The 26,452-nt window shown below is 44.8% G+C and overlaps 1 protein-coding gene and 1 long non-coding RNA gene across 3 annotated transcripts in view; one reads left to right on the top strand and one right to left on the bottom strand.

Annotated features, from left to right (window-relative positions):
* MYO1E (myosin IE) overlaps nt 1-23,364 on the bottom strand; it is a 117,367-nt gene extending 94,003 nt beyond the window's left edge. Inside the window, exon 1 of one of the 2 annotated variants that reach the window (XM_081838799.1) lies at nt 23,216-23,364. Coding sequence is in view for 1 of the 2 variants with exons in the window: in XM_081838798.1 (XP_081694924.1) it covers nt 23,220-23,222 (3 nt within the window). In the remaining variant the exon portion in view is untranslated. The remainder of the gene's footprint in view (nt 1-23,215) is intronic. The other variant, XM_081838798.1, reaches the window with a different exon arrangement.
* LOC309328956 overlaps nt 1-26,452 on the top strand; it is a 132,289-nt gene that overhangs the window by 105,198 nt on the left and 639 nt on the right. The window contains exon 2 of the long non-coding RNA XR_014150952.1: nt 25,367-25,647. This is a non-coding gene — a long non-coding RNA (uncharacterized lncRNA). The remainder of the gene's footprint in view (nt 1-25,366; nt 25,648-26,452) is intronic.

Below are 26,452 nucleotides of genomic sequence, written 5' to 3'. Positions count from 1 at the left end.
TGCAAAGCAGATGCTCTACCTCTGCCCTATGGCCCTTTCCATGGGTCAAGTTTTAGAAAGGGAGGCAACACCAGACCATTTTTCACATTCCCTGGATTCAGGACATTGTTCCTTTCTAGAATTAAATGGAAGAAAGAAAAGCGGAACATATGAACGTCTGTTTCCCAATGAGCCACTGCCTCTCTGAGTCACTTCACACATTTAGGGTTGCCATACTCACATGAAGGGATTGTGAATGCTTGTGCATCTTCCACCACATCACCCACAAAGTGCATCATATAATGTACAAATTAGTTCCATTGGGGCACATCCATATTGTCTTTCCCCCAACCTGCTGCCATTGAGATATTTTGGCTGCAACTCCAGTCAACCCTGATCCCTGGGCCAGGCTGAACTAACTGGGCTGATGGGCATTTTAGTCCAAAGCATTTGGAGAGAATTTGGGAAAGCTGGTATATAATGCAACACCTTACAGGGTTACCCAGAAAGCCTAGGAAGCTCTATGCTGCCCTAGCGCTTACAAACTAAAATAGACAGGAGGAAACGGGGGGAGGTGGAAATGTGCTCATTTTCAATAACACATACTTAAAGCTTGGTTACATTTGGAAATGAGGGAGGGGCTATGAATGTGCTCATTTGGATTATTCTCCCTTCCCCCCCTCCCAAGTCTACACTCTGCGCTGACTTTCATGGTTGTTTTATTAGCAGGATCCAACTCAGGGGAGGAACAAAGCACCACATCAAAGACTCCTGGCAGTCCCTAACAAGAAATAACTCAAAATGCAGTTGGTATTCTCTTGCCTGTCACCAATATGGCTCAATGACACATCCCTTGCAAAGATGAAACCATAACATCTCAAGTTAACTCAACATGGGGAACTGACACAGAGAATTAAGAATGTAGCAGGTTTAGATTCAGGAAATCTGGCAGCTGCCTTGCCATTGGCTTTGGCTTTGTTATACTCCTGCCTAACAGCCTAAACCTGACAACCATCCCTAAAGCAGGTTATGCCACTGTGTCAACCTGGCAGGCAAGTCCGTGTTTATAAGTATCTCCATAGCCACTTAAGGGTTTTCAGTGGCAATTAGCAGTAGCCATGTTACTTTGATTCCACGCTCTGCCAGGAGAGCAGAGCAAGACACTTTCTAATACAGTGGTACCTCGTGTTAAGAACTTAATTCTTCGTTCTGGAGGTCCGTTCTTAACCATGAAACTGTTCTTAACCTAAGGTACCACTTTAGCTAATGGGGCCTCCCACTGCTGCTGCGCCGCCGTCATGCAATTTCTGTTCTCATCCTGAAGCAAAGTTCTTAACCCGAGGTACTATTTCTGGGTTAGCAGAGTCTGTAACCTCAAGAGTCTGTAACCCGAGGTACCACTATATGGGTTTTCTACTCAGATCTGCTGCCTCTTGCTGTGGTTCTTCTGGCACCTTGCAAGATAAGTCCCCACAAACCCTCTCAGGTCAAGATCCAGAGATGGAAAGGCCACAGTTCTATGCTGGAGTTTCTTCTTTGCACACAAAGGGTCCCAGGTTCAGTCCCCACTGATATCCCCCTGCTGTCCAAAATCCTGGAGAGCTGCAACAAACAGCAGCATTCTTCAAACTGGTGCCCTCCAGATGTTGCTGTACTACAACTCCAATCATCCCTGATCATTGGAGACATCATCTGGGGAAGGGTGGCACAGACTACTGACCCAGGGGTAGTCACTCAAAGCTTCCTATGCTCTTGTAGCCCAGGCTTGAAGACAGCCAGTCATTGGTCACATACTTTTAAAAGATGAACAATTACAGACATTTTTGTAAACTGGGGAAAAAACACCAATTCCTTGTTCTTCAGGCTGCTGCACTGCCACAAGTGACTGATCTGTTTACTCTCAGACTTATACTCCACCCTTCTTCCTAAGACCCCAGAGCAGGTTACAAGTATAAATACGACATTTAAGACAACAATATAAAATTTAACGTAGCAACATCTCAACCATCTGTTAAATAAAAATATAAGGGCCAAACTTAAAAGTTTGCACCAAAAAGGTAAGGTTTTCTGCTGTTAAATCACTGGACTGCGACTTGTGAACAGGCAAGCAAATAAAAAGTTAGGTGTGCTAGTAGTGCTTGTAAATTTATTCCCAAGCCTGGTACAACTCAACAACCAGAATCTTTTACATGACAACAGATGTCACTCAATAAAAATGGCTCTCTTGCTCTCTCATGCTAGCACATACCACTCATTTTCTAAAGAGTTCCCCCGCCTCTTTTAGCACTACTGAGGCTGCAACTCCACCCAAGTGCAACAAAGCATTTGCCAAAACTGAGGCCCTGCTTTGTAAGAGCCATAAATCAAGGCTGCAGCCTCCAGACGGCAACCAGCCTCAGACATACAGATTAGTCACAAGGGTGACAGCAGCAAACAATTTATAGATGTTGGGCTCAGCAGACCAGGTGATTCAGCTGACGAATGCAAGAGGGCTTTGAGAGCCGCCTCTGGCTTCCTGTGTGGAGATGCTCGCAGCCAGTTGCAAGGAGGCCTCTCAGGCCAATGCCTGGGGTGCCAAAATGTCTAGTAGCTGAGGAAGAAGGCGGCTGATCTAAGTTCCAAATTAACTTCTGGAGGAACAAGGACTGGGGGTTTTTTTTCTTTGCTTCAGCCAATTTTGTCAGCAAAAACTAGGTTAAAGAAACACATCAATGTAGGTCGACGGTAAGCTCTCCACCACGAGCCAACACAACAGAATCTGCTAGAAATTAAGCCTCTGGCTCTAATTTGACAGAGGTGGAACAAAGTGGAGCAGCAATGCCTCACAGTCGTTCTCAATTGCTGAGGCTGCCAAAAAATAATACAAGCAGACCAAGAAGTTCAGGTCCCTGGTTTAATGGAGTTAGAGAAACTGTTCACATTGGGGGGAAGAACCTTTGACCCTCCAGATGTTGCTGAACGACAGCTCCCATCAACCCCAGCAAGCATGGTCACTGGCCACAGGTAATGGGAGCTGCGTTCAGCAGCACCTGAAGGCCCAGAGGTTCCTTATCCCTGTGCTAACAAGATGATAACTTTGTAGACAGGAAGTCAGGATGAAGGGCTGAAGAGTCTGCTTTGTCATATACCATGATAGCCAAGCATTTTGAATTGCAATCAATATTGTTGTGCTCACCTGACTTCTCTGAGGTCAGGTTCCCTTTGGAAGGAGGTCACTAGAGGCTTAGTGAAACATGTGAGTTGATTTACTTACACACACACACACACACACACACACACACACACGTTGAAAGTAGAGGGAGACACATAGCTCAAGTACTCAAAGAGACCACCAAAGTCCACTGCTCCCACACAAGATCTCTAGAGCAGTGGTTTCCAATTGGCTATTTACTGAGGACCCCCTATTTTTCAAAAGTCAAGCCACAGACCCCCTACTTTTGAAAATTTAGATAACTCTATGATAGTTACCTGTGCAAAGCAATTTTTTGAAGAAAATGTGGGATAGCCCCTAATAAGCAAAGGATTTTAGGTATACTAAAAACAGACCATAAAATTTGTGATATTACCACAAATTGCCTATCCCCACAGTAGGAAAACTTGTCTCCATTGCTCTACTACATCTGAATAATTTGTGTCTCTAACTTGCAAGTGTTCTACTGTATATGCAGTATCACAGACATAATTTCATCACTTCTTTGGGCTCCCTCACGTCTCCCGCTCCCATTTACATCGTTAAAAGTTTTTTCCAAACAAATTATCAACTTGTTTACAATCTCATGTCCACTCATTCAAATATAATCTAGCACTTCTTCCAAAAAATTTTATATTTTCTTTAGTCTCACTTATCATCAAATTTCAAATCTAATTTAGTGGTGGCCAGTTTTTTATAATCTAGCATCCTTCTTAGCATTCAACCAAATTACAATGTTTTTGTAGATACTTCTTGAATTTCTCCCAGTCTTCCTCCATCTTCTCTTCTCCCAGGTCACGGATTCTGCCAGTCATCTCGGCCAGTTGCATATAGTCCATCAGTTGCATCTGCCACTCTTCCAGTGTGGGTAGATCTTGAGTTTTCCAGTTTTTTGCGATGAGTATCCTTGCTGCCGTTGTTGCATACATAAAAAATGTTCGGTCCTTCTTTAACACCTTCTGGCCGACAATACCCAGAAGGAAGGCCTCTGGTTTCTTAGTGAAGGTATACTTAAATACCTTTTTCAGCTCATTATATATCATTTCCCAGAAGACCTTCACCTTAGGGCATGTCCACCAGAGGTGAAAGAATGTTCCTTCGTTTTCTTTACATTTCCAACATTTATTATCAGACGAATGGTATATTTTGGCAAGTTTAACTGGGGTCATGTACCATCTATATATCATTTTCATTACATTTTCCTTCAGAGCATTACATGCGGTGAAGTTCAACCCAGTGGTCCACAACCTTTCCCAGTCCTCAAACATAATGTTATGCCCAATGTCCTGTGCCCATTTTATCATAGCCGATTTAACCATTTCGTCTTGTGTATTCCATTTTAACAGCAACTTATACATTCTAGATAATACCTTAGTCTTTGGTTCTAACAATTCAGTTTCTAACTTCGATTTCTCCACCTGGAACCCTAACTTTTTATCATTTTTAAAAACTTCTTTAATCTGAGCATAATGTAACCAGTCTCGCACCTTATCCTTCATTTTCTCTAAACTCTGCAATTTCCAATTGTCTCCATCTTTTTCTAATATTTCCCAATATTTTGGTCATTTAGCCTCCATATTGGGTCTTTTTAGGGCCTTAGCCTCCAGAGGTGAGAGCCACCTTGGAGTTTTATTTTCCAGTAAGTCTTTGTATTTTGTCCAGACATTAAACACTGCTTTCCTGACAATATGGTTCTTAAAGGCCTTATTGATCTTAACTTTATCATACCATAGGTATGCATGCCAACCAAAAGCATTGTTAAAACCTTCCAAGTCCAACACGTCAGTGTCTTCGAGAAGTAGCCAGTCTTTTAGCCAGCAAAAAGCTGCGGCTTCATAGTACAACTTTAAGTCTGGCAGGGCAAAGCCCCCTCTTTCTTTCGCATCTGTTAATATCTTAAACTTAATTCTGGGCTTTTTGCCCTGCCAGACAAATCTGGATATATCTTTCTGCCACTTCCGGAAGCACTCCGTTTTGTCCACAATCTGTAATGTTTGAAACAAAAACATTTTTGGCAATACATTCATCTTGATAGCAGCAATTCGGCCTAACAAAGAAAGCTTCAATTTTGTCCAACTATCCAAGTCTCTCTTAATTTCAGACCAACATTTTTCATAATTATCCTTAAATAGACTCAGGTTTTTTGCTGTTATGTTTACCCCTAGGTATTTTACTTTTTTAACCATAGTTAGTTCTGTTTCTCTCTGAAACCTTTCCGACTCTATATCTGTCAAATTTTTTCCCAACACTTTAGTTTTCTGTTTATTTAATTTAAATCCTGCCACCCGACCAAAATCCTGTATCAGTTGTAATACTCTTTTCGTACTAGATTCTGGCTCCTGCAGAGTCAAAACTAGGTCATCTGCAAAAGCTTTCAATTTGTATTGTTTCGCTCCGACCTGAATCCCTTCCACCAACCGGTCCCCTCTGATCAAGTTCAAGAGCACCTCCAGAACCGAAATAAATAACAAAGGGGAAATCGGGCAGCCTTGTCGTGTTCCTTTTTCAATTTTGAACTCTTCTGTGACCACATTGTTAACTATTAGTTTAGCCTTTTGTTCTGAATATATTGCGTCAATCCCATTCTCAAACCCCCGTCCCACTCCCATTTCATTCAAATTTCCCTTCATAAATTTCCAAGAGATATTGTCAAAGGCCTTCTCCGCGTCTATAAAAATTAACACTGCTTTTGTATTTATATCTGTTTGCAAAAGTTCCAAAACGTCAATAATGTTCCTAGTATTTGCAAACATATGTCTGCCTGGGAGAAAGCCTGCCTGGTCTTTATGAATTACTTCATTAAGAACTCTTTTAAATCTACTTGCCAAAATGTCTGCAAATATTTTGTAATCCACATTCAGAAGGGAGATGGGACGATAGTTTTTAAGTTGTGTCTTTTCAGCTTCAGATTTTGGTATCAATGTGATAAAAGCTTCCTTCCACGATTCCGGCGCCTTCTTCCCTTCCATAATTTCATTACAGACCTCCATCAATGGTTGGATCAAATAGTCTTTTAATGTCTTATAATACTTGGAGGTCAGACCGTCTGGCCCTGGAGATTTGCCCAATTGCATGTTCTGGATAGCTTGTTCAATCTCTTGCTGTGTTATTTTGTTGTTCAGGATTAATCTGTTTTTTTGTGACAACTTTGTTAGTCCATTTCTTTCCAAAAATTGTTTAATCTCAACCTCATCTTGCGGCCCTTGAGTGTATAATTTTTTAAAATATCTCTGGAAGCACTTTCTAATTTCCATGGGGTTCTGGATATTTCTTCCTTCAATTTCTAGGTTTGTAACTGTATTTAGTTTCTGTCTCTTCTTCAACTGCCAGGCTAGCAGTTTCCCACATTTGTTTGCCGATTCAAAAGTTTTTTGTTTCATTAATTTAATCTTCCATTCTATTTCTTGGTTTATCAATTTGAAATATTGAGCTTGATACAGTTTAATTTCTCTCAGAATCGGCTGTGACTTCGGATTTGATCTTAATTTCTTCTCCAATTCTTTGATTTTCTGCAAAATCTTATCCTTCCTTTCATTTTGTGTTCTTTTCTTTACAGTGTTCTGTTGTATCAAGAACCCCCTCATCACAGCTTTGCTTGCGTCCCAGATAGTTCTTTTTTCCACCGTAGTGTTCATATTTATTTCAAAATAATCCTTCAGAGTTTTTTGGGCCTTCTTGACAATCTCCTGATCTCTAAACAAGCTATCATTCATCTTCCATCTAAAGGAGCCGGTTGGCAAAAGTGTCATATCCATCTTCAGCGCATTATGGTCGGAGCAGGTCTTTGGGCAGATTTCCACTTTTCTGACCTTGGGTGCCAGACCTCTAGATATCCATATTTGGTCGATTCTTGTCCAAGTCAGTTGGGCTTCAGAGAAGAATGTTCCCTCTCTTCCCAGGGGGTTCTTAGTTCTCCAAATGTCAATCCAGTCCATATTGTCAGCCATTTCAAAAAAGGTCTTTGGCAGTCTGCCGTCTTTTGTAACATTTTGATTTTGTGACTTATCCATGTTTGTCGATACGACCCCATTCATATCTCCCATCATAATGATGTTGTTGTAGTCCAGATAGTCCAGCATATTCTCATGCAACTTCTTGTAAAATTCCGATTTCCCGTCATTTGGTGCATAAATTCCTAATATCAAAATCTTTTCTCCTTGATGTTGTATCTCAATTCCTAATATTCTTCCATGTTCGTCTTTAAATAAGAATTTAGGTGACAGGCTCTCTTTTGCATATATCACCACTCCTCGCTTCTTTACTCTGTCTGAAGATATAAATTCTTGACCAAGTCTTTTGTTTATTAACACCTTTCTATGGAGCCTAGTCACATGTGTTTCTTGTAAGCAGATAATATCCAATTGTTCTTTTTTTAATATATGAAAAATTTTCCTCCTTTTTTCCGGGATGTTGCAGCCATTAATGTTCCAGCTCAAAAGTTGCAGAGACATCCTGAATAAATCTGGTTATTTTTCAAGGGGTGGTATCTTATTCAGAGGATCTTCAGGGTCCAAGGGTGCAGGTACCTCTGGTGTTTCAGGCCCTGGAAGTTGGTCAATTCCTTTGTGAAGGTCCTCTCCGTATACGTTCAGAAATTTATCTCTATCTTCCGATGTTCTGATTTTGATCTTCTTCCCTCTAAAAGTAAAAGATAGTCCTTGAGGAAATTCCCACCTAAAGATGATTGAATTCTTCCTTAGTAATCTTGTCAACTCCAAATAGTTAGATCTAAGATCTAGCAGTTGTTTAGGAATATCCTTGTAAATCTCAATTCTTTTGTCCAAAATGTCCAGTGACTTTCCGTAGTGTAGGCCCAAAATCTTATCCCTTTCCTCCTTTGACCTCAGTATTATCAAACAGTCTCTGGGCTTCTCTTTCTTTAGAAGTCTTCCGAGCCTAAAAGCCGAAACAATTTTAAAGTCCTTTTCCTCTAAACTCCAAAATTTGGAAAATTCTTTAGTCAAAAACTCAGCTAGGTTGCCTTCTTCCACTTCTGGTATTGCTCTTATCCTTAAATTGCTCTCCCTGTTCCGCAGTTCAAGCATGGACAAATAGGTCTGATGTTCACCTACTTGTTTGCAGAGTGGTCTTACCTCTTGTTCTAAATTTTCAAGTTTTTGACTGGTATCTTCAGCCAATTTCCGATTTTCCCCTGCAGCCTCCTTCAATTCTGCGATCGCTTGAGTATTCTGTGCAACTTGTCCAGATAATTTATTTAAACATTCTGTGTTCTGCTCAATTTTATATGTTTGCTCATCGGCTTTCTTGTCCAAAGATTCTACTTTCTTATCCAAAGATTCTAATTTTTCAAAAATTTTCTCTAAAATAGCAGTGCTTGCCCCTGAGGCCATATCTTCCAGTTGTAATTCCTCAGTTTCTCCCTCCCCTGCCCGAGGCAGAGAAACAGCTTCCACCTCAGAAGGCAAAGTAGGCACAGATGATCTACGTGCCTGTGAGGCTGCGGTTAAAGTTGTCAAAGTTGTTTGTTTAGTTCTTCCTCTCCTTCTTGTACCACTCATTCCAAAGTTATCTAAAAGTCAAGGTCAAGCTGAGTTGTTCCCATGAGAAAGCCACGGCCCAGATGGTAGCAGTCAGCAGAGGGCCGGGAAAAGGAAAGTAAAATAAAAGTCACTGTTATAAGTCCCAAATCCTCTAGGGGGAGTTTGAAATATTTCAGGAAAGAGATCAATTTCAATTAAAATAAAGTCAGATTTCTAAGTCCAGGAACCCTCAATAAAAAGATTTTTCAGCAGAGTTGGAGTTTAAAACAGCAACAGTGTTTCTGATGGTGCAAGCTGGTAATCCAAATGCCTTAAAGTAGCAAGTTCAAACTCTCTCAGATTGTTTCAAAGTTCAGATTCAAAGTATCCAAACTGCAAACTGCAAGCTGACAGCTCAGTTTCTCAGGCAGCTCCAGCGCCTGGGGTTTTTAGTTAGAATGTAGCTCCAAAGGGAGAAAGATATCCCCGTGTGATTAAAATTCATAAAAGTCCAACACATAAAGTTATTGTTCCACTTAGAATAAAGTTCAATGGGTGCTCAGATCAAATAGTTTAAAAGATCTCTCTTTGCCTCCACTCCTCCAGCTCTTTGCGTTCAAGTTCAATGGGAGCGGAAGACGGACTTCCTGTTTTTCGTCACTCCGCTTTCAGCCAAATTTGATATTTTAAAGTCCCAAATTGCATACAGTCAGTTGTTTACTCACGGGTTGTTGTTTTCAAAGCATAAATTTCAGGAAGAAAGGTCAGCGCTCACTGGCAACGGCTACGCGGCTTCACTCCGCCGATTGCGGAACGACCCACAGCGCCGCAGCCTCCTCCGCGATCCGGAGCCCCTTACGGGGTTCCTTCAACGTTTCGGTGGCCGCTGCTGGCGCCCGCCGGGTCCCGGGACCGCAGGCTTCTGCTGCCTGCGGTTTTCCGTTTTGGGTCTCCGCTGCGCCGTAGCGGACGACCCTTCTCGAGCGGAGCTTCCCTTCCCCGTTAGGAAAGGGCAGCCATTACCCTTCGCGCCGCCTCCGGAAGTCGACGGATAATACTATCTGTCAACACTTTTTAGTTAAAGTCCAGTTATTGCTGCACACACAAATCACTTTTTTCTCCTTTTACCCTCACTAGAAATCTCCGTCTGTGTGCACTGGGCTATATTTCCACCATGGTTCCAAGACAGTTATGTGCATAGATTACCGTACCTTATGCAAGGCAAAGGGAAAAGTCAGGCACCCTTAAGGAAAACTACCATTGAACATACAGTAGATGCAATCCAGGAACAGAGTGGGGGTGCAGAGGAAAAACTGCCTACTTTTCTTCTACCAATTACCATTCCAGCTGCTTCCTTCATACCCACCTCTACACAGCATTTGAAACCTCCATGGTATGCAGAGGAAAGTGAAGTAACTTTCAGGACAATTGGAGCAAATATATCTATAGAATACCAGAGGGAAAATGATTAGGTGCCCCTTCTCTGCCCTTCCTATTTTCCATTTACGGTACTAACACATCAGTGCTTACAAGGTCTTGAAGATATTTTTACAGCAAAAAGATACTCTAGTTTTATTTTAACAAGATGACTTTATTGGAGGAGAGGATAAAGTTAAGGATTAGTCCATAGAAAGAAGGAGAGTAGTGTTGGTGGTGCCCCTATCGGTTGTGATCTTCCCCAAAGGTATCTGTCACTAAGTCTCTGGGGACTGCAAACCAAAGCTCTGCATTCAGGGTTTTAACCAAAGCCTACAACCACAAAGCCACCAGCATGCAAACTCATCTTATTGCATTTACAGTTCTGAGGTTTTAAGACTGTGGCCAGCATAGCACCACATTCAAGCAGGTACGTAATAGGAAGCATTTAACTGTTCAGCCACCTGCATTCTTGGATCATCTAAATTAAAAGTTGACATGAAGCCTCAGATAAAAAAAAAAGCAGTACAAGTTGTCCCACTTTGGCTGATGGACTGAAGACAAATAAGAATAGCAGGGAGAGAGCCTCTTCTCATACTGGCCAACCAGATGCCTCTGGGAAACCAGCATGCAGGACCAGAGCTCAAGAACACTCTCCCGTCCCATGGCTTTCAGCAACTAGGTGTTCAGGGGCATTACAGCCTTCAACTATGGGGGCAGAGCATAGCTATAATCGCAAGTAGTCCCTGATAGTTTTCTCCTCCATGAATGTCTAATCCTCTTTTAAAGCCCTCCAAGTTGCTGGCCATCACTGCATCCTGTGGGAGTGAGTTCCAAAGTTTAGCTATGTGCTGCAGGAAGAACCTTCTGGAGTCTCTGGGAGAATAAACATCTGGCTGCAGTGGCTTCCAAACAGGTGTACAGTTGTACCTTGGAAGTCAAACAGAATCCGTTCCAGATGTCCATTCGACTTCCAAAATGTTCAGAAACCAAAGTGCAACTTCTGATTGGCTGCAGGCGGTGTTCTCCCCTTGCATTCTTGGGATGAACTTCTGTGGACATCAAGGCTGAAGTGTCCATGTTTGCTCAGTAACTGCAATGTCCGCAACACAGCTCTCCAAGAGTGGGAATGGTGTCCCCAGCACAGCCTAAATTGTTGCCTTCCTAAACTATTCAGTGGCTGACAAACAAAGAATATTCCTCTGTTTCCAGAAAGGCAGTCTAACCTTCATGAGCTGCCACAGCTGAGTTGCCGAAATGTCACACCTGTCATCAAAATCAATAAGGCAAGAGAAACACCATCTGAAAAGGTAACCCTGACAAAGGAAGCATTAATAGGTACCAAAGTGGATGGCAGAGAGATGAGAAAACCCTTTATAATGAGTACATATGCACACAGGCATAGTGCTCTCCCAAGAGCCACACTCTGCAGCACTTTCACATGCTATTATGAAAACATAGGATCTAAACCAGGGGTCAGCAAACCTTTTCAGCAGGGGGCCAGTCCACTGTCCCTCAGACCTTGTGGGGGGCCAGACTATTTTTTTTTTGGGGGGGTGAATGAATTCCTATGCCCCACAAATAACCCAGAGATGCATTTTAAATAAAAGCACACATTCTACTCATGTGAAAACACGCTCATTCCTGGCCCGTCCGCAGGCCAGATTTAGAAAGCGTTTGGGCCGGATCTCGCTGCTGGGCCTTAGTTTGCCTACCCATGCTCTAAAATGTGTGTTAGATGGACACTGCATTGAAGAGGCTGCAACCCTGGAATGTCAAAGAGTTTCTGCTAGAAAAGTTACTGTAGGAGATTACAGTGGTACCTCTAGTTATGAACTTAATTCGTTCCGGAGGTCCGTTCTTAACCTGAAACTGTTCTTAACTAGAGGCGTGCTTTCGCTAATGGGGTCTCTTGCTGCCGCTGCGCCACCGGCACACAATTTCCATTCTCATCCTGGGGCAAAGTTCTCAACTTGAGGTAACTCTTCCAAGTTAGTGGAGTTTGTAACCTGAAGCTTCTGTAACCTGAGGCGTTTGCAAGTTGAGGTACCATTGTATTATATTAGAATCTGAACATTATTTATTTGTTTAAAGCATTTATATCCCATATTTTTCTCCCAAAGGGCTCAAACTGGCGTGCACAATTCTCCCCCTCTAATTTAATCCCCCAAACAATCCTGTGACGTAGGCAAGGCTCAGGGACAATGACTGGCCCAAGGTCACCCAGTGAGCTTCATGGCGGAGTGGGGATTTGAACCCTAGTCTCTCAGGTCCTAGTTCAACACTCTAACCACTACACCACCAGAAAGTATTCAAAAAATTGTTGCTTAAATGCAGTGGGCTGCAAGTGCTTGATACCTCAACAGTAAATGCTGCAAGTTTGGAAACAGATGCAAAGGGACTGTTATAGATTGTGCCCCACGAAGGTAAGGGGCATTAACCCTTTTCCGCTGCACCTGTGATTTGAACTAGGGAGGGAAAATCCCATTGGTGCCAATGGGAGCTTTCTTCTTCATGCAAACAGCAGGCACAGGGACCCCCAATCCAGATCAGGACCACTGTGTGGACAGATAGTTAAATCCCCCACCCCACCAGAGTTCTGATCCATGTTGGGTTCTCTGAGCCTGCAATTTATACATTAAATAATCACGCCACACTTTGCTAATTACATCATCTAGTTTGGCCTCTGACCTAAAAGGAAATGAGCTAAAGTTGAATATGTTTATACAACACCCCACCTGATCCAGACATCAAGGCATTAAAGGGGCAAAGTTCACAGACTTGCATTTAAGGGCATCAGTTTCATAACTGTAGCACAGCAAAGGCATTTGTGGCTGTGGCTTGGCACCCACCATGATCAGGGGGCCGGGGGAGAGAAAGAAAAGACCCTTATGCAAGCTTATTTACATGAAGCTTCCAATGTACTGTTGAGCAGTAATTCATGCTTCATTTGCAAAGGGAGTCTCAGTGCTGAGCAATCCACCCACCCAAACAGCCCCAGCCAAGTTAACTCCACAAAGACTGCAAGATCCAACCTAACTGTCCTGCATGTCTATAGGGGACATGGAACCCAAATATCTGCTGATGGATTCTCAGAAATAGGTCCCAATGATTTCAAGGAACCCAGTTCCAAACTCCATAGAGCTTTCCAGCTGCCAATCCAGAGATTTTTCCTGTAAAGCTTCAAATCCAGAGCTGGATCAGAGGAGACAGCAGCGGTAGCTCCTGGGACCTGTTTTATCTTGTGTACTACAAAAGTGAGACCCCAGGTCTCCTGCACAGCATGCAGGGAAGGGTGCAGGAGATAGGATCAGTGTGGCAAGAGTTTTAGAAAGAAGAGACCAGGCTACACATTTATGTGCACAGAACTTTATGAAACAAATATATTTCACACAAACATGTCAAGGTTTGCTTTTTTTAATGCAACAGTTCTGTAGGATCAGTATTGCAAAGGAGATGTTTTCACAATTTCTGCCTCTGGGGAACCTTTCACTGATCAATCCATCTGCTGCAGAACAGCTGCATCTTGGACGTGGAGCCTGGAACATTCCATATACCTAGTTCACAAATGGCCAGCCAGGCGCCACCATCAGAGTCAAAGCTGCAAGAGGCATCAGTCCAATTGACATGAGGAGCTCTTAAGACATCCAATACAGCTGCCATAAGAAACTGCCTTGCACTGGGGTACTTGGGCAAAAAAAGGATCTAGGAGTCTTGGTTGACCACAAATGTGACATGAGCCAACAGTGTGATGCGGCAGCTAAAAAAGCCAATGCAATTCTGGGCTGCATCAATAGGAGTATAGCATCTAGATCAAGGGAAGTAATAGTGCCACTGTATTCTGCTCTGGTCAGACCTCACCTGGAGTACTGTGTCCAGTTCTGGGCACCATAGTTCAAGAAGGACACTGACAAACCGGAACGTGTCCAGAGGAGGGCAACCAAAATGGTCAAAGGCCTGGAAACGATGCCTTATGAGGAACGGCTAAGGGAGCTGGGCATGTTTAGCCTGGAGAAGAGGAGGTTAAGGGGTGATATGATAGCCATGTTCAAATATATAAAAGGATGTCACATAGAGGAGGGAGAAAGGTTGTTTTCTGCTGCTCCAGAGAAGTGGACACGGAGCAGTGGTTCCAAACTACAAGAAAGAAGATTCCACCTAAACATTAGGAAGAACTTCCTGACAGTAAGAGCTGTTCGACAGTGGAATTTGCTGCCAAGGAGTGTGGTGGAATCTCCTTCTTTGGAGGTCTTTAAGCAGAGGCTTGACAACCATATGTCAGGAGTGCTCTGATGGTGTTTCCTGCTTGGCAGGGGGGTTGGACTCGATGGCCCTTGTGGTCTCTTCCAACTCTATGATTCTATGATTCTATTCTATGACACCAGTATCCATCTAGCCCAGTCCTGTTCATGTGACGTAGCAGTTCTCTAGCCTTTTCCTAGGTCTACAATCAATTTTTCTTATTTTTACTTGGGATGGTGGGGACTGAACTCAGGAACATCTGCAAACATGAGTTCAAGTACAGCAGAAACATGTCCACTGTTACCATTCTGATTGTCTAGTTCAGTGATGGCCAAACTTGGCCCTCCAGCTGTTTGGGGACTACAATTCCCATCATCCCTGACCACTGATCCTGTTAGCTAGGGATAATGGGAGTTGTAGTCCCAAAACAGCTGGAGGGCCAAGTTTGGCCATCACTGGTCTAGTTCAAAATCCACCAATTAGCTCCCAAGGTAGCCCAGGGCTGCTGAAAACACTATTTGCAAGTCACTGCTGTAAAGGTACTATTATAACACCTCTGGGCCTAACTACACCTTTTGGTAACTGTTTCCTGTTTTTCTTCAATTAATTGCATGCACAGGGGGCAGGAATTGGGATCACAGTGCACAGAGAAATGGGAAGTTTATTCCTCCCCTCCACAGGCTTAGAAATATTCCCACTGTTTCCAACAGGATTCTTCTCTCTCTAAGCCTTGTAGCTGCACAGTTGGTCAGGTGTGTTTTGTTGTTGTTGTTGTTTTAGGATGGGGTGGTGACTAGGGAGGGAAGGGGATAAATCTCTCCTCCCTCCCTCTGTGCTGTGATCCTGACAGTAATTTGGAGGGAGATATGCCTGCAATTAATTAATGAAAAACAAGAGCCAGAGCTGCACAGTATGCATTAAACATAATGTGGAGCTGAACCCTTGGCACTGGAAGGATGCAGACATTGTCTCATCTGCCCAGAGTGTGGATTCCTTTTCCACTTCCTGCCCTTAACAGCTCTGTCAGGGAACCTCCTTGCATCCTTCTTGATAGTGACGCCCTGTGGAAGACCCTCCCTTCAGATGTCAAGAAGATAAAGAACTAGAGTGGTACCTTGGTTCCCGAACTCAATCTGTTCTGGAAGTCCGTTCAAATTCCAAAATGTTCACAAACCAAGGCATGGCTTCTGATTGGCTGCTAGCCCCGGAAACAATGCCTACAGCTGAAATGGATGCTCAGCTTCCAAAAAAACATTAGTAAACTGGAACACTTACTTCCGGGTTTGTGACGTTCGGAAGCCAATTTGTTTGGGAACCAAGCCATAACTTTTAGAAGACACCTGTAGGCATCTGTATCAAGAAGTTTTTAATGTTTGATGTTTTACTATGTTTTTATATATGTTGTAAGCCGCTCAGAGTGACTGGGGAGTCCCAGCCGGATGGGAAGAGTATTATTATTTCTATTATTATTATTATTAACAACCCACTTCACAGGTAACTGGTAGCTTGCCAGATGGTTTCACCCTAAAAGGGCAATGTGTTGGAAAAGAAAAGCAAGCACTTCACATTTTATTCTGCAATGGAAGATCTATTGCAGTGGATAAAAAACACGGACAGATCTGTTGCATCAGCAAATTAAAAGTGGTGCTGCGGTGCTCAGACTGCTGTGTTGGGGCACCACTGTGCAGGAGGCAATGACAGCACAAACACTTAGAGAAGACACAGCAGCCCAAAAGAGAATCGTTGGTTTCCAGTTTTAGGTTGGTTTAGGACAAGAGTGGGCCAGTGCACTTTTCAGAAGTGCAAAAAGGGACCAGTGCCAACAATCTCATATGCTGCACAGACTAGATCCATCAGCTCAAGATTTCTTCAGCCATACAAAACTACTTCGGAAGACTTGACAGACTGTGGGAAAAGATTACCAATAGAGGTAATTGTCTCAGTTTTGGGGTGTTTTTCGCAGTGGCAGACTGGGAGATGAATACATCTGGCCCCCTGGAGTATAATTCCTCAAGGCACCTATCACCAATATAGAATCAGAATAAGCAGCCTACAAGTCAAACCATCCGCCCATTTATGTCAGCAGTGGCTATCCACTATGCTTTCTTATATAGGGCTCAGATTTGGGCAGGTGCTCACCTTGGATCTACAGAAGCTGTTCGGTCTAAGTTCCTAAGGCAATTTTTTCTGTTCCATTCTGTGTTTCAAATGCTTCATTGAGCTTGGAGGCTAATCTCCCCCCTGTTGAATTACAGATTTGGTGCAGGACATTTAATTATTGGCTTCAGCTAAATTTAAACCTCACCAGTCTACTACCCTTAGTATCACAAGATTGCCATGAGAGCACTTGAACTAAAATTGTCAACCTAAAGCTTTACTTTTCTGGTTTATCACCAGAACATTAACACTGGGCTTCAGTAAAGCAAATAATTTAGTGACAGAATAATTTCGCCACGATAAGGAAATTTTGTCCATGGTATGATTATTTTCCACCTTGTCATTTTGATACAGTAGCACCCTATTTGCAAAATTTAACAATTCCAAAGTACAGATGCGCTTTGACTTACACAAGATTAAATATACTGTCTTTAGCTGTACTTGAAAGTCAATTTCAAAAAAAATCTGCTGGAAAAACAGTTATGTCCATGTGGAGATGACAGTATTGAATAAGTAGCTCATGTGCTTCTGGCTTCCACTCTTCATAAAGATTTGAGGAGTGAGGTTATTACCCCTCTACTACTATCCATACCAGGTCGCCCAACCATTGCTACTGTGTCCTTCTAGCAAATCAAGGTAATCAGGTGACAGCAAAAACTGCAAAAAATTTAGCTGGGAAATTTAGAAAAATATCTATTATTTGATTATTGATGTAAACCTCCAGAATGTATTTTGTAAAGTTAGGTTTTTACCTCTATTTTCAGTACACCGTATTTTATTTTATTGCTATGACTAGTGGCTGATGAAAATAAAGGTTCTTCTGATTCTATGTTTTTGGCCTATTTTTATTAATATCTAGGTACAGAATAATAAAAAATGTCTTCAGAAGTACAGATATTTGTCAGTCTCTCTCCTATTTCAGACAAGAGTCTTACACAGCCCTAACTGGAGATGCCAGAGGCTACTGAACCTGGAAACATTTTCCATGCAAAGCAGGCTCCATCATTGAGCTATCTGTGAAGGGATGGTTCAGGGGTCAGCAAACGTTTTCAGCAGGGGGCTGGTCCACTGTCCCTCAGACCTTGTGGGGGGCAGGACTATATTGGGGGGGGTGAATGAATTCCTATGCCCCACAAAAAACCCAGAAATGCATTTTAAATAAAAGGGCACATTCTACTCATGTAAAAACACACTGATTCCCGGACCATCCGCGGGCCACATTTAGAAGGCAATTGGGCCGGATCCAGCCCCCGGGCCTTAGTTTGCCTACCCATGGTTGAAAGTGACACAATCACAATAACAAATTTTGCAGTAGATTGTATCTAATTTTAATTTAGGAGCAAGGCAAAGGAAAAAGAAAGAGTGAGAGATTCAGATTTTTGACCTCAAGTGTCAAAATGTCTTGGGTCAACCTGGATTACCAGTTTAACCTGCAGCACAACATTTTTCTCTATCAGTCCTATGGTTGAAATAAGATGCATTGAAGGCGTCCACCTGACTCCCCTGCCTGCCTGCCAACAGCCCCAGGGCCAAAACAACCAAAAGCAATCACACCTGTGTGTCCTGAACACGGCTTTGCCTCTTACTGACTTCAGAGGAGCTTGTTTAGTGGGGCTGGTAAAATCCCACAAACACCAGTAACCAGTGTGTCCAGCGACATCCAGCCTCTACTGAGACTTGAGGTGGACTGAGAAGCAGCTATGGACTCTGATCCAAGTGGAGGATGGAGCACAAGCATCTCACCCAGAACAGTCTGGTAGCATCTTGTGCTTCATGGCTCAGGTTAAGGAGCCCTCCATCCAGACAGGCGGATTATTCTCACGTACGGAATCCGTTCCGGAAGTACGTTCGTGAGTCGATCCAGGTCGCTAGTAGAAGCGTGGTTCTGTGTGTGGGCATTCGGAGGCAGCGTCATTCTGCGCATGTGCAGATGGCAGAAGCCGCTTCTGCGCATGTGCAGATGGCAGAAGCCGCTTCTGTGCATGCGCGAATCGCGGCAAACCCAGTATTTACTTCCAGAATTGTTCGCAAGTTGAATGAATTTGTAGAGGACAAGGCTACCAGTGGCTACTAGCCACTATGACTAGTTGCTGGGAATCGCAAGCGGGCAGAGTGTGGTTTCACTCATGTGCAGCTTGCAGGCTTCCCACAGTGAGAACAGAATGCTGGACTAGATGGACCATTGGCCTGATCCAGCAGATTCATCTTTTTTTCTTATGTTCAGAGGCTATGGCTTCACAGAGGCCTGTGAACCCCCACTGGCCTCTTGCATCACCTGCCCATGGCACCACCAAGTCAGAGGTGGGGGGGGGCATGTGACAGCTGGAGGTGTGGAAGCAACCACATGCCATGGTGGATAAGGGTTAATTACAGACTCAGCTATTAGACACCACCATTACAGGACGGTATGCTTTAAAACAGTAATCCAATACAAGCCTCCACAAGTCAACTGTGCCAATCTTTGGCCCTCCAGATGTTTTGGACTAGCTAGTACAGCTGTTTTCCCATCAACCAACCATCATACAACCTGGGCTGGAGGTGATGGGAATAATGGTCAAAAACACCTGCAGGACATTAGATTGAAGATGGCTGTCTTCAATAAGCAAAAGAAATCTGATGGATCAACTCATAAGCAAGGAGGGATCAGAAAACGGTCTACAAGTTTTCGCAATAGATGTGTTGTATTTTCTCTCTTCTTTTTCAGAATATCATGTTCTCTCTGTCTTCAAGTGTTTAAAAAAGATAGAGGTTATCAGCCTGCAGTACTATTTTCAAACCAGCCGTCCTGCAGACACCTATAAGTTAAGCTTGTTTAACAATCTAACCACCTGGAAGCTGTTTACTCAGGAGTTTTCTCTGTCTCTCTCCCCCCCCCCCCGTTATTTGCCCCCAGCATCTGCCTCTATTTAGCCTGTGAAAAGGAGAGATCTCCAACCACCATTGATCTGTCTAATCCCCAGTTTTTAAAGAGTTGGGGGGAAGCCCAAGTACAGTAAAAGAATGCCAAATATATTGTTCTGGCTGCCCTTACAACTATCTGACAAGGCAGTCCAGTGCTCCTATCTACACTGCATAGGTGAGGGAACTGAAACATAACCCTTTGTGTAAGGCAGAGCCCTAGCTACAGGGGTAGGGGAGTGGGGAGAGGAGGGCTAGCCAGTGTTTTTGTCCCGGGTGAGGCTTCCAGAAGGGCACCACTTAAGCTCCCAGCCTGTGTCTGTGCATGTGTATGCAAATGCACATGGTGCCAAACTGGGTCTTTGACCCATGTGAAATAAAGCCTAGCTTTGCCCCTACATAAGGCCACTGAAGTACCTAAGTTCCAAAACACACTGCCACCTCACCACTGCTGCCCAACAAATGAGGCCCAGGTGGCAGGCCTGACTGTTTCACAGAAGCCAGCAATGACAAGATGGTCATCAAGCCTCTAGTGATCTGCTGGCACAGTGGGCTTAGCTTGGCAGCAGGCCACACACTGTACTTGAGGGATGGGCTTTGGTAAGAAATGTGATGCCTAAGAACAGGGGGAGGCAACCTAAGGCCCAGGGGCTGGATGTGGCCCAATCGCCTTCTCAATCTGGCCAGCGGATGGTCCAGGAATCAGCGTGTTTTTACATGAGTAGAATGTGTCCTTTTATTTAAAATGCATCTCTGGGGCATTTGTGTGGCCTAAGAATTTGTTCATATTTTTCCCCAAAACATAGTCCGGCCCACCACATGGTCTGAGCGACGATGGACCGGCCCACGGCTGAAAAAGGTTGCTGACCCCTGCCTAAGAGACATTGTTTGAAGCCTCAAAGACATTGTCAGGTGCCTTTTTCAGACCAGCTGCACTGTGCAAAACAGGAGCCGCACCCCAGAATCCACTGCAAAGTATTGTCGGCTGCACCTCTTGGGTAGCATGCTGCTTCACCCCTTAAAATCCAAGTCAAGCAACCACTTGACTTCCTTGCTCAGTTGGGTCGGTCACAAGTGTTTGCTTCAGCTTTGAAAAGGCAGACAGGCTTTAGTGGCTTCTTGATCTCCTAGAAGACTCAACGGGTCTTGTGAGGTACGTGTTTACTTTTCCTCATATGCCAGCAAAGGGTAGGAGGGGGGACCAAATTCCTGAATGAGCATATAGACAGAACAGCTTCTATGCCTTCAGTCATGCACCCTCCACCTCAAGCCAAGACAGTCCAGCTAACCTTGTAACTATGCCAACGCCCAGCATTCAAGAAAGGCATTCATTTGAGCCTTGAGGACACCAAGCACCTTCTTACATATGCAGGAATCCTGCCAGCTCCACCTCCAGGCTCTCTGACTTTTGCTTTCATGTGGTAAACAAAGAGCTCTCTAGGTAACCCATCCAACTAGTGAATTGTGCTTCCTTCCTCCTTTCCACCCACCTTGTGCTATAAGGAGGAGAAGCTGCAAGCAAACCAGAGCCAAAATAGGGACAAAAATAGTGACAGTTGCCTCACCAAAAGCTGGGCCATCATCACCAACATGTGGCTTACCCCTGGCCTCCAAGTTCAGTACCTTTGGAGAGAAGAGGTAGAGACTTCTACATGCTTAAAAAACTGGCACTGGCTCAGAGAAAGGAGAGGAAATAGAATGGACAGCTCTGAAAAAGGCACCATCATCAATTTCTAAAGGACAATGAAAAGGCAGGCAGAGGTATCCATTCCACTGGTGGTCATCAGAAACCCAGAAGTCTCTGGGAAGACCCAACAGTTTAAAAAGCCTTGCAAATCAGCAGAACACCCAGAACAGAGTCAGACTGCAAAAACCAAATAAAATTTGGGGACATCCTTCCAGAAGTATTGAGCAGAGGATGGAGAGAAGTAATGCAAGAGAACACCAAAGAGGAAGCCAAGAGCCAGGAGAGCATGTTCTGGAGCTCATGGGCCTGCCCAGAACATTTTGATGCCAAGAGGTGAGAAATCCAAGGGGCACTTCTCCACCACCGCCCCTCAGAAACACTAGACGCAATCCTGCAGGAAATTATCCTGCACAAGCCCCATTGAAATGAATCAGAGTTGCAGCACAATAGAACTTGTGCAGGAGAACTTTCCATAGTAAGACTGGATCTTACGCATCTCTCCCATTCTGAGACACTTACATATGGCCAAAATCCTCATGGTAGGCAGTAACGAAGCAGAAGCAAACCGAGAAAGCACAGCATGTGAACAAGGATCTCCTTTCTGGAAAGGATCCAGCAAGGCATTGAAGGAGGATGGCATCAGAGGCCCACACATCTGTTGAATAAGTTGTAGCATGAGAAATTTGGGTGGTAAAGCTTCTCTCTGCTTCCTTCTCATGCCAGGCTAACCACCCCCCATGGAAATTCAGAGCAGATGTTCCCCAGCACCCTCCCACACACTGACACCCCTCCTCCTTCAAAAAAGCACAAAAGTAGCTCCAGAAACTCCTAGTCCAGTCTTCACAAACCAGGGCACCAGGCTGCAGGGGGGACCGACCACAGTCAACAAAATAAATCTGACGGCAAACCCTCCAAAGTGTCCCTATTTTCCAGGGACGTCCCTGAATTAGAGAAGCCGTCCCTGTTTCTGATTTGATCCCGGAATGTCTCGCTTTTTCTCAGGATGTCCCTATTTTCATTGGAGAAATATTGGAGTAAAGAGTTATCCAACCTGTGAGCTGTCTGAAGGCAATCCTGTATACAGAAGGTTTTTTTTAAAAAAAAATGTTTAATGTTTTATTATGTTTTAAATATATGTTGGAAGCTGCCCAGAGTGCTGGGGCAACCCAATAAGATGTGTGGGATATAAATAGTAAAATTATCATTATGGAATGGGATGTCCCTATTTTCACTGGAGAAATTTTGGAAGGTATATGATGGATCAGGTCACAAGGAAGAAAAGGTGTTGTTGGACTACAACTTGCATCAGCCCAGCCAGCACAGCAGCGCTAACTCCAGCCCTGGGCCATGCTGCCAGGAACTGGTGTGCGTTTTGGAAAGCCAGAGCACAAGACCAAGGGCCTGCTTCCTAAGGTGGACACCGATTCTCAAGAGGCAATCATAGAATTGTAGAGTTGGAAGGGACCCCAAGCATCATCTAGTCCAACCCCCTGCAATCTCAACATGCCATCCTCCGTCCAGTTTGAAACCATACAGAACCCTGCTTAGCTTGCCCCATGTGCTAGAAGTTTGACTTCTGCACCACCGCCAAGGGGTAGCCAGCAGCTCCTTTGCCCCCTGCTGATTTTACACGGTCAGCTCCTCGCGAGGAGGGCCTGGCCAACCTTCACTCCGGCTCGCGGAGCTCTAAACAGCATGATATACGCCAATGACGTTACAGACACAAAACTACACCGCGGCACAAAAGCTTCCATGAGCCAGAATCCACTCCAACCAAGAGGGAGAGAAACAAATGGGCGCAAATCCGAGGAGGCTTTTTCCCGAGTAACTAACTGCCCGGGGGTTTTTTTTTGGGGGGGGGGTTAATTGCAAAGTGCAAAAGACAAGAATATATTCGGTGGGCGTGTGGTGCCTATATTGCTCTGGCTTTCCCTCCGCCCCGGCTACAAGCAGAGCTTCGGAGCTTCTCCGCTCTTGCAGAACCAAGCGAACTTCACCGCCCGCGACTTTGGCCCCCAAACCGGGCGGCGAAGGCGGCAGGGGAGGCTTGGGTCCTCCGCCGGGCTCCGGGCGCGAAGAGGCCGCGGGCGCTACGAGCCGAGCGCCCCTGGTAGCCCGCGGCCGAGGCCCAGCGAGGCCGGCGCCGGCGCTCTCGGGACGCCTCACTCACCATGGCTCGCTCGCTGGCTGCGCTCCGGCTCCGGCTGCTGTCTCGCTCACTGGCAGGCTGGGCTCAAGGCGCTCCGGCCCGAGCGCGGCGGTGGGGAGGCCGGCGGGGCGCCCGCGCCATCACACAGCCAGCCGCCGCCGCCGCCGCCGCCGCCGAGTCCTGAGGGAACTTTGGAGCCGGCGCGAGTGGAGCTGGGCGGCGCCTCCCCTCCGGGCTCCTCCCGCCGGCCGCGCCTCGTTTCCCATACAAGGCCGAACCGGCGCCGGCCCGCCCAGCCTGCCGCCCTTTCCTGAGGGGGAGCCCGGCGTGGAGCCAGCGCAGGCGGGCGGGCGGGCGGCTCCGCTGAGGGAGACGGCTCCGCGCTCCTCGAGCGCCAGGCGGGAGCCTACTGCCCAGTCGGCGCATTACAGTCCTGCCCTCCTCCCTCCCTCCCTCAGACGAGCCGCTTTGCTGCAGGTTTGGGAGGGCTGGTATTGTTTCGTTCCGTTTTCCTCACAAGGCCCCTGTGAGGTAGGCCGGGGCCAGGTCCTTCCACTCTCCATTTTCTAAGCCAGCATTGCTTCCAGGAAGGTGCTGCTGCGCAAGGAAAGGAAGCCCACCCCCCAAGCAAAAAGATTTAAGACAACTTACTTGGAATAATAATATATGATTTTAGCAGGAATGATATAAAGGATTTGGGAATAACTGACTGTTAATTGGGGAAAAGGAGGTAAAGTAAAATGACATCATATTAAGACAATTTACAGGACAAAAATTTTAAAAGAGGGAAAGGATTTGCTGAAATAGATAATCGACCTAGAATACAAAAAAGGGAGGTGTGAGGAGGTCAAGGAAACAAGCTAATGAAAGAATAGAAAGGAGATTTGATGCTTTTTCTTTTTTCTAATTTTGTTTTAGTTTAATGGGTTTTATTTTTCTGGGTTTTTTCCCCCTTTTTATATTGTGGTGTGTTGCTTGGTTTTTGTTTAACGTGGTGTGTTCATTTTTTCTTTTTGTAATTCTTGAAACTTTAATAAATATCATTTAAAAAAAAAAAGATTTAAGACAACTTACAGAGGAATAGAAAAGTCCCCCCCTCCCCGGCCAAAAAAAGAAGTGCTCCTTAATATAAAGCCCTCTTGCTTGAAATACAGTGGTACCTCGGGTTAAGTACTTAATTCGTTCCGGAGGTCCGTACTTAACCTGAAACTGCTCTTAACCTGAAGCACCACTTTAGCTAATGGGGCATCCTGCTGCCGCTGCGCCGCCGGAGCACAATTTCTGTTCTCATCCTGAAGCAAAGTTCTTAACCTGAAGCACTATTTCTGGGTTAGCGGAGTCTGAAACCTGAAGCGTCTGTAACCTGAGGTACCACTGTATTTCCCCACACTGTTGATTGGTTCTGCCATAGGTAACACCCCTGAATAATTTGGCCCTCTTCCAAAGTGTTACTGATTGCGATTGTGAAGGCAAAACTTTGCAACCATGGCTAGTAGTCACTGTTTGCCTTCTCCTTCATTGTCTGATCCTCCTTTAAACCCATCCAAGTTGTTAATACACTGCGGTGTCCAGACCAGACTAGGACCCAGGTGTCCAGGGTTCAAGTCCCCTCTTTGCTATCAAGCTCCCTGGCTGACCTTGGACCAGGTTTCGGGCTCTCAGCCTAGCCTACCTCACAGGGTTGTTGTGAGGATAATTTGGAGAGAGGAATTGCATCTTGTACACCACTTTGAGTTCCTAGGAGAAAATACAGAGTTTTCGTGTAATAATACAATAAAGCACCAAGAAAGGCATATAGGTGCACAAACATGTTTTAAAAAGATGCCTGGAGGTGGCAAATGTGGGTGAGCACCCAGGCAGAGAGAAGGTGGCTCCATAATACAATGAAGCCCCCCCCCCTTTTTTAAGAAGATCTAATACACCGTGACCAAATGATGGACCACTAGCCAGCCAACAACACCTGGGCAAACAGGTGAGTTTTAAGGAGGTGCCAGAAACTGGACCACAGTCCTGGCCTGCCTTATTTTCTCGATTATCCAGAGGTATGCAAAGCTGGGAAGGTTTGGGGAAACTCTTAAAGAGAGCCTAGATCCAGCTGCCTGAGCCTTCTGCTTGGGGGTAAATGCAGGGCTGGGCCAGATGCTTGGCAGCTGCCTGAAGTCGTCCAGTGGTGCCATGGGCCTGGCAGAGAGAGCGTTCCTGGGGCCCAGAGCCCATTGGCTCCAGTCCTTGGCCAGGCTCTGACCTCACAACCAGCTGGGGAATCCTGCGGAATGTTTTGTTTCCTAGGAGGCCAGGTGAGTTCTAGGAGGCTTGGGTCAGTTGAAAGCCAGTTGGATCAGTTAGCAGCCCATAAAGCAGTGATCCTTCTTTTGTGGTCTTGAAAACCTTTTGTGGTCTTTCTGGCTCTGAAGATCTTTTTCATAATGTGCCGCTGGTGGCGTAGAAGGTAAAGTCATGGGAAAGGGGGGAGGCATCCTGAAGATTTGTGCCCCCACCACATGCCTAGTTTTTAAAGATGCTCCTTGGTTATTTGACCTTTCTAACTCCCATGCTGTGTTACATGAGCCAGCAATTTTCCCAGGGAGTTTTCTGATGAATTTTCTGAATTTCCCTTTTTGTCACCATCCAAATTGCAACAGTTGGAGTCCCATTGCAACATCTGGAGGGAACCAGGTTTGGGGAGGCTCGATGGAGAAAACTTCAGGGTAATTTAGCATCATAACACTGGGTGACTGGCCAGGGGTTTATCCTGGCTCTGATCAGGAGTAGCCAGAATCAGCCACTTGCTGTCCAATGTGGAAAGTGGATCAGAAGACCTTGTTAGTCATCTGCAGGAGAGCAGCCCTGGGGATCAGCTCTGCACTCTTTGCAAAATAAGAAGTAACTGGCGGTGCCTTTTGTCTGTTTAAAAAGTTGTTGTGACTTGGCACAGAGTTAGGTGAGTTTTTAAATATTGTTTTTATAATTTTAATTTATATTACAACAATAGTTCAACTATAATTCTAACATTTCGAACCTTGACTTCCTTCCCCCTCTTTCTGTGGTTCCTTATATTTATTTTCACATTTTCTGCATACTCCAAATTATCTTAACTCATTCTTTTAATCATCTGTTCTCATATATATTTTTGAAACTGCAGGTTTTTGCAATAATCCCGCTAACGTTTTAATCCATTTACAGTTTATTTGTAAATATCCAATAAACCATTTCCATTCCATTATAAAAAGTTTAGTGTCTTATTCTTCTTATTC

This window comes from Podarcis erhardii (genome assembly GCF_964252035.2).
Source record: "Podarcis erhardii genome assembly, chromosome: 14".
Taxonomy (NCBI): Eukaryota; Metazoa; Chordata; class Lepidosauria; order Squamata; family Lacertidae; genus Podarcis; species Podarcis erhardii.
Note: the sequence above shows the minus strand (reverse complement) of the source record. Positions and strands in the feature narration are given on the sequence as shown.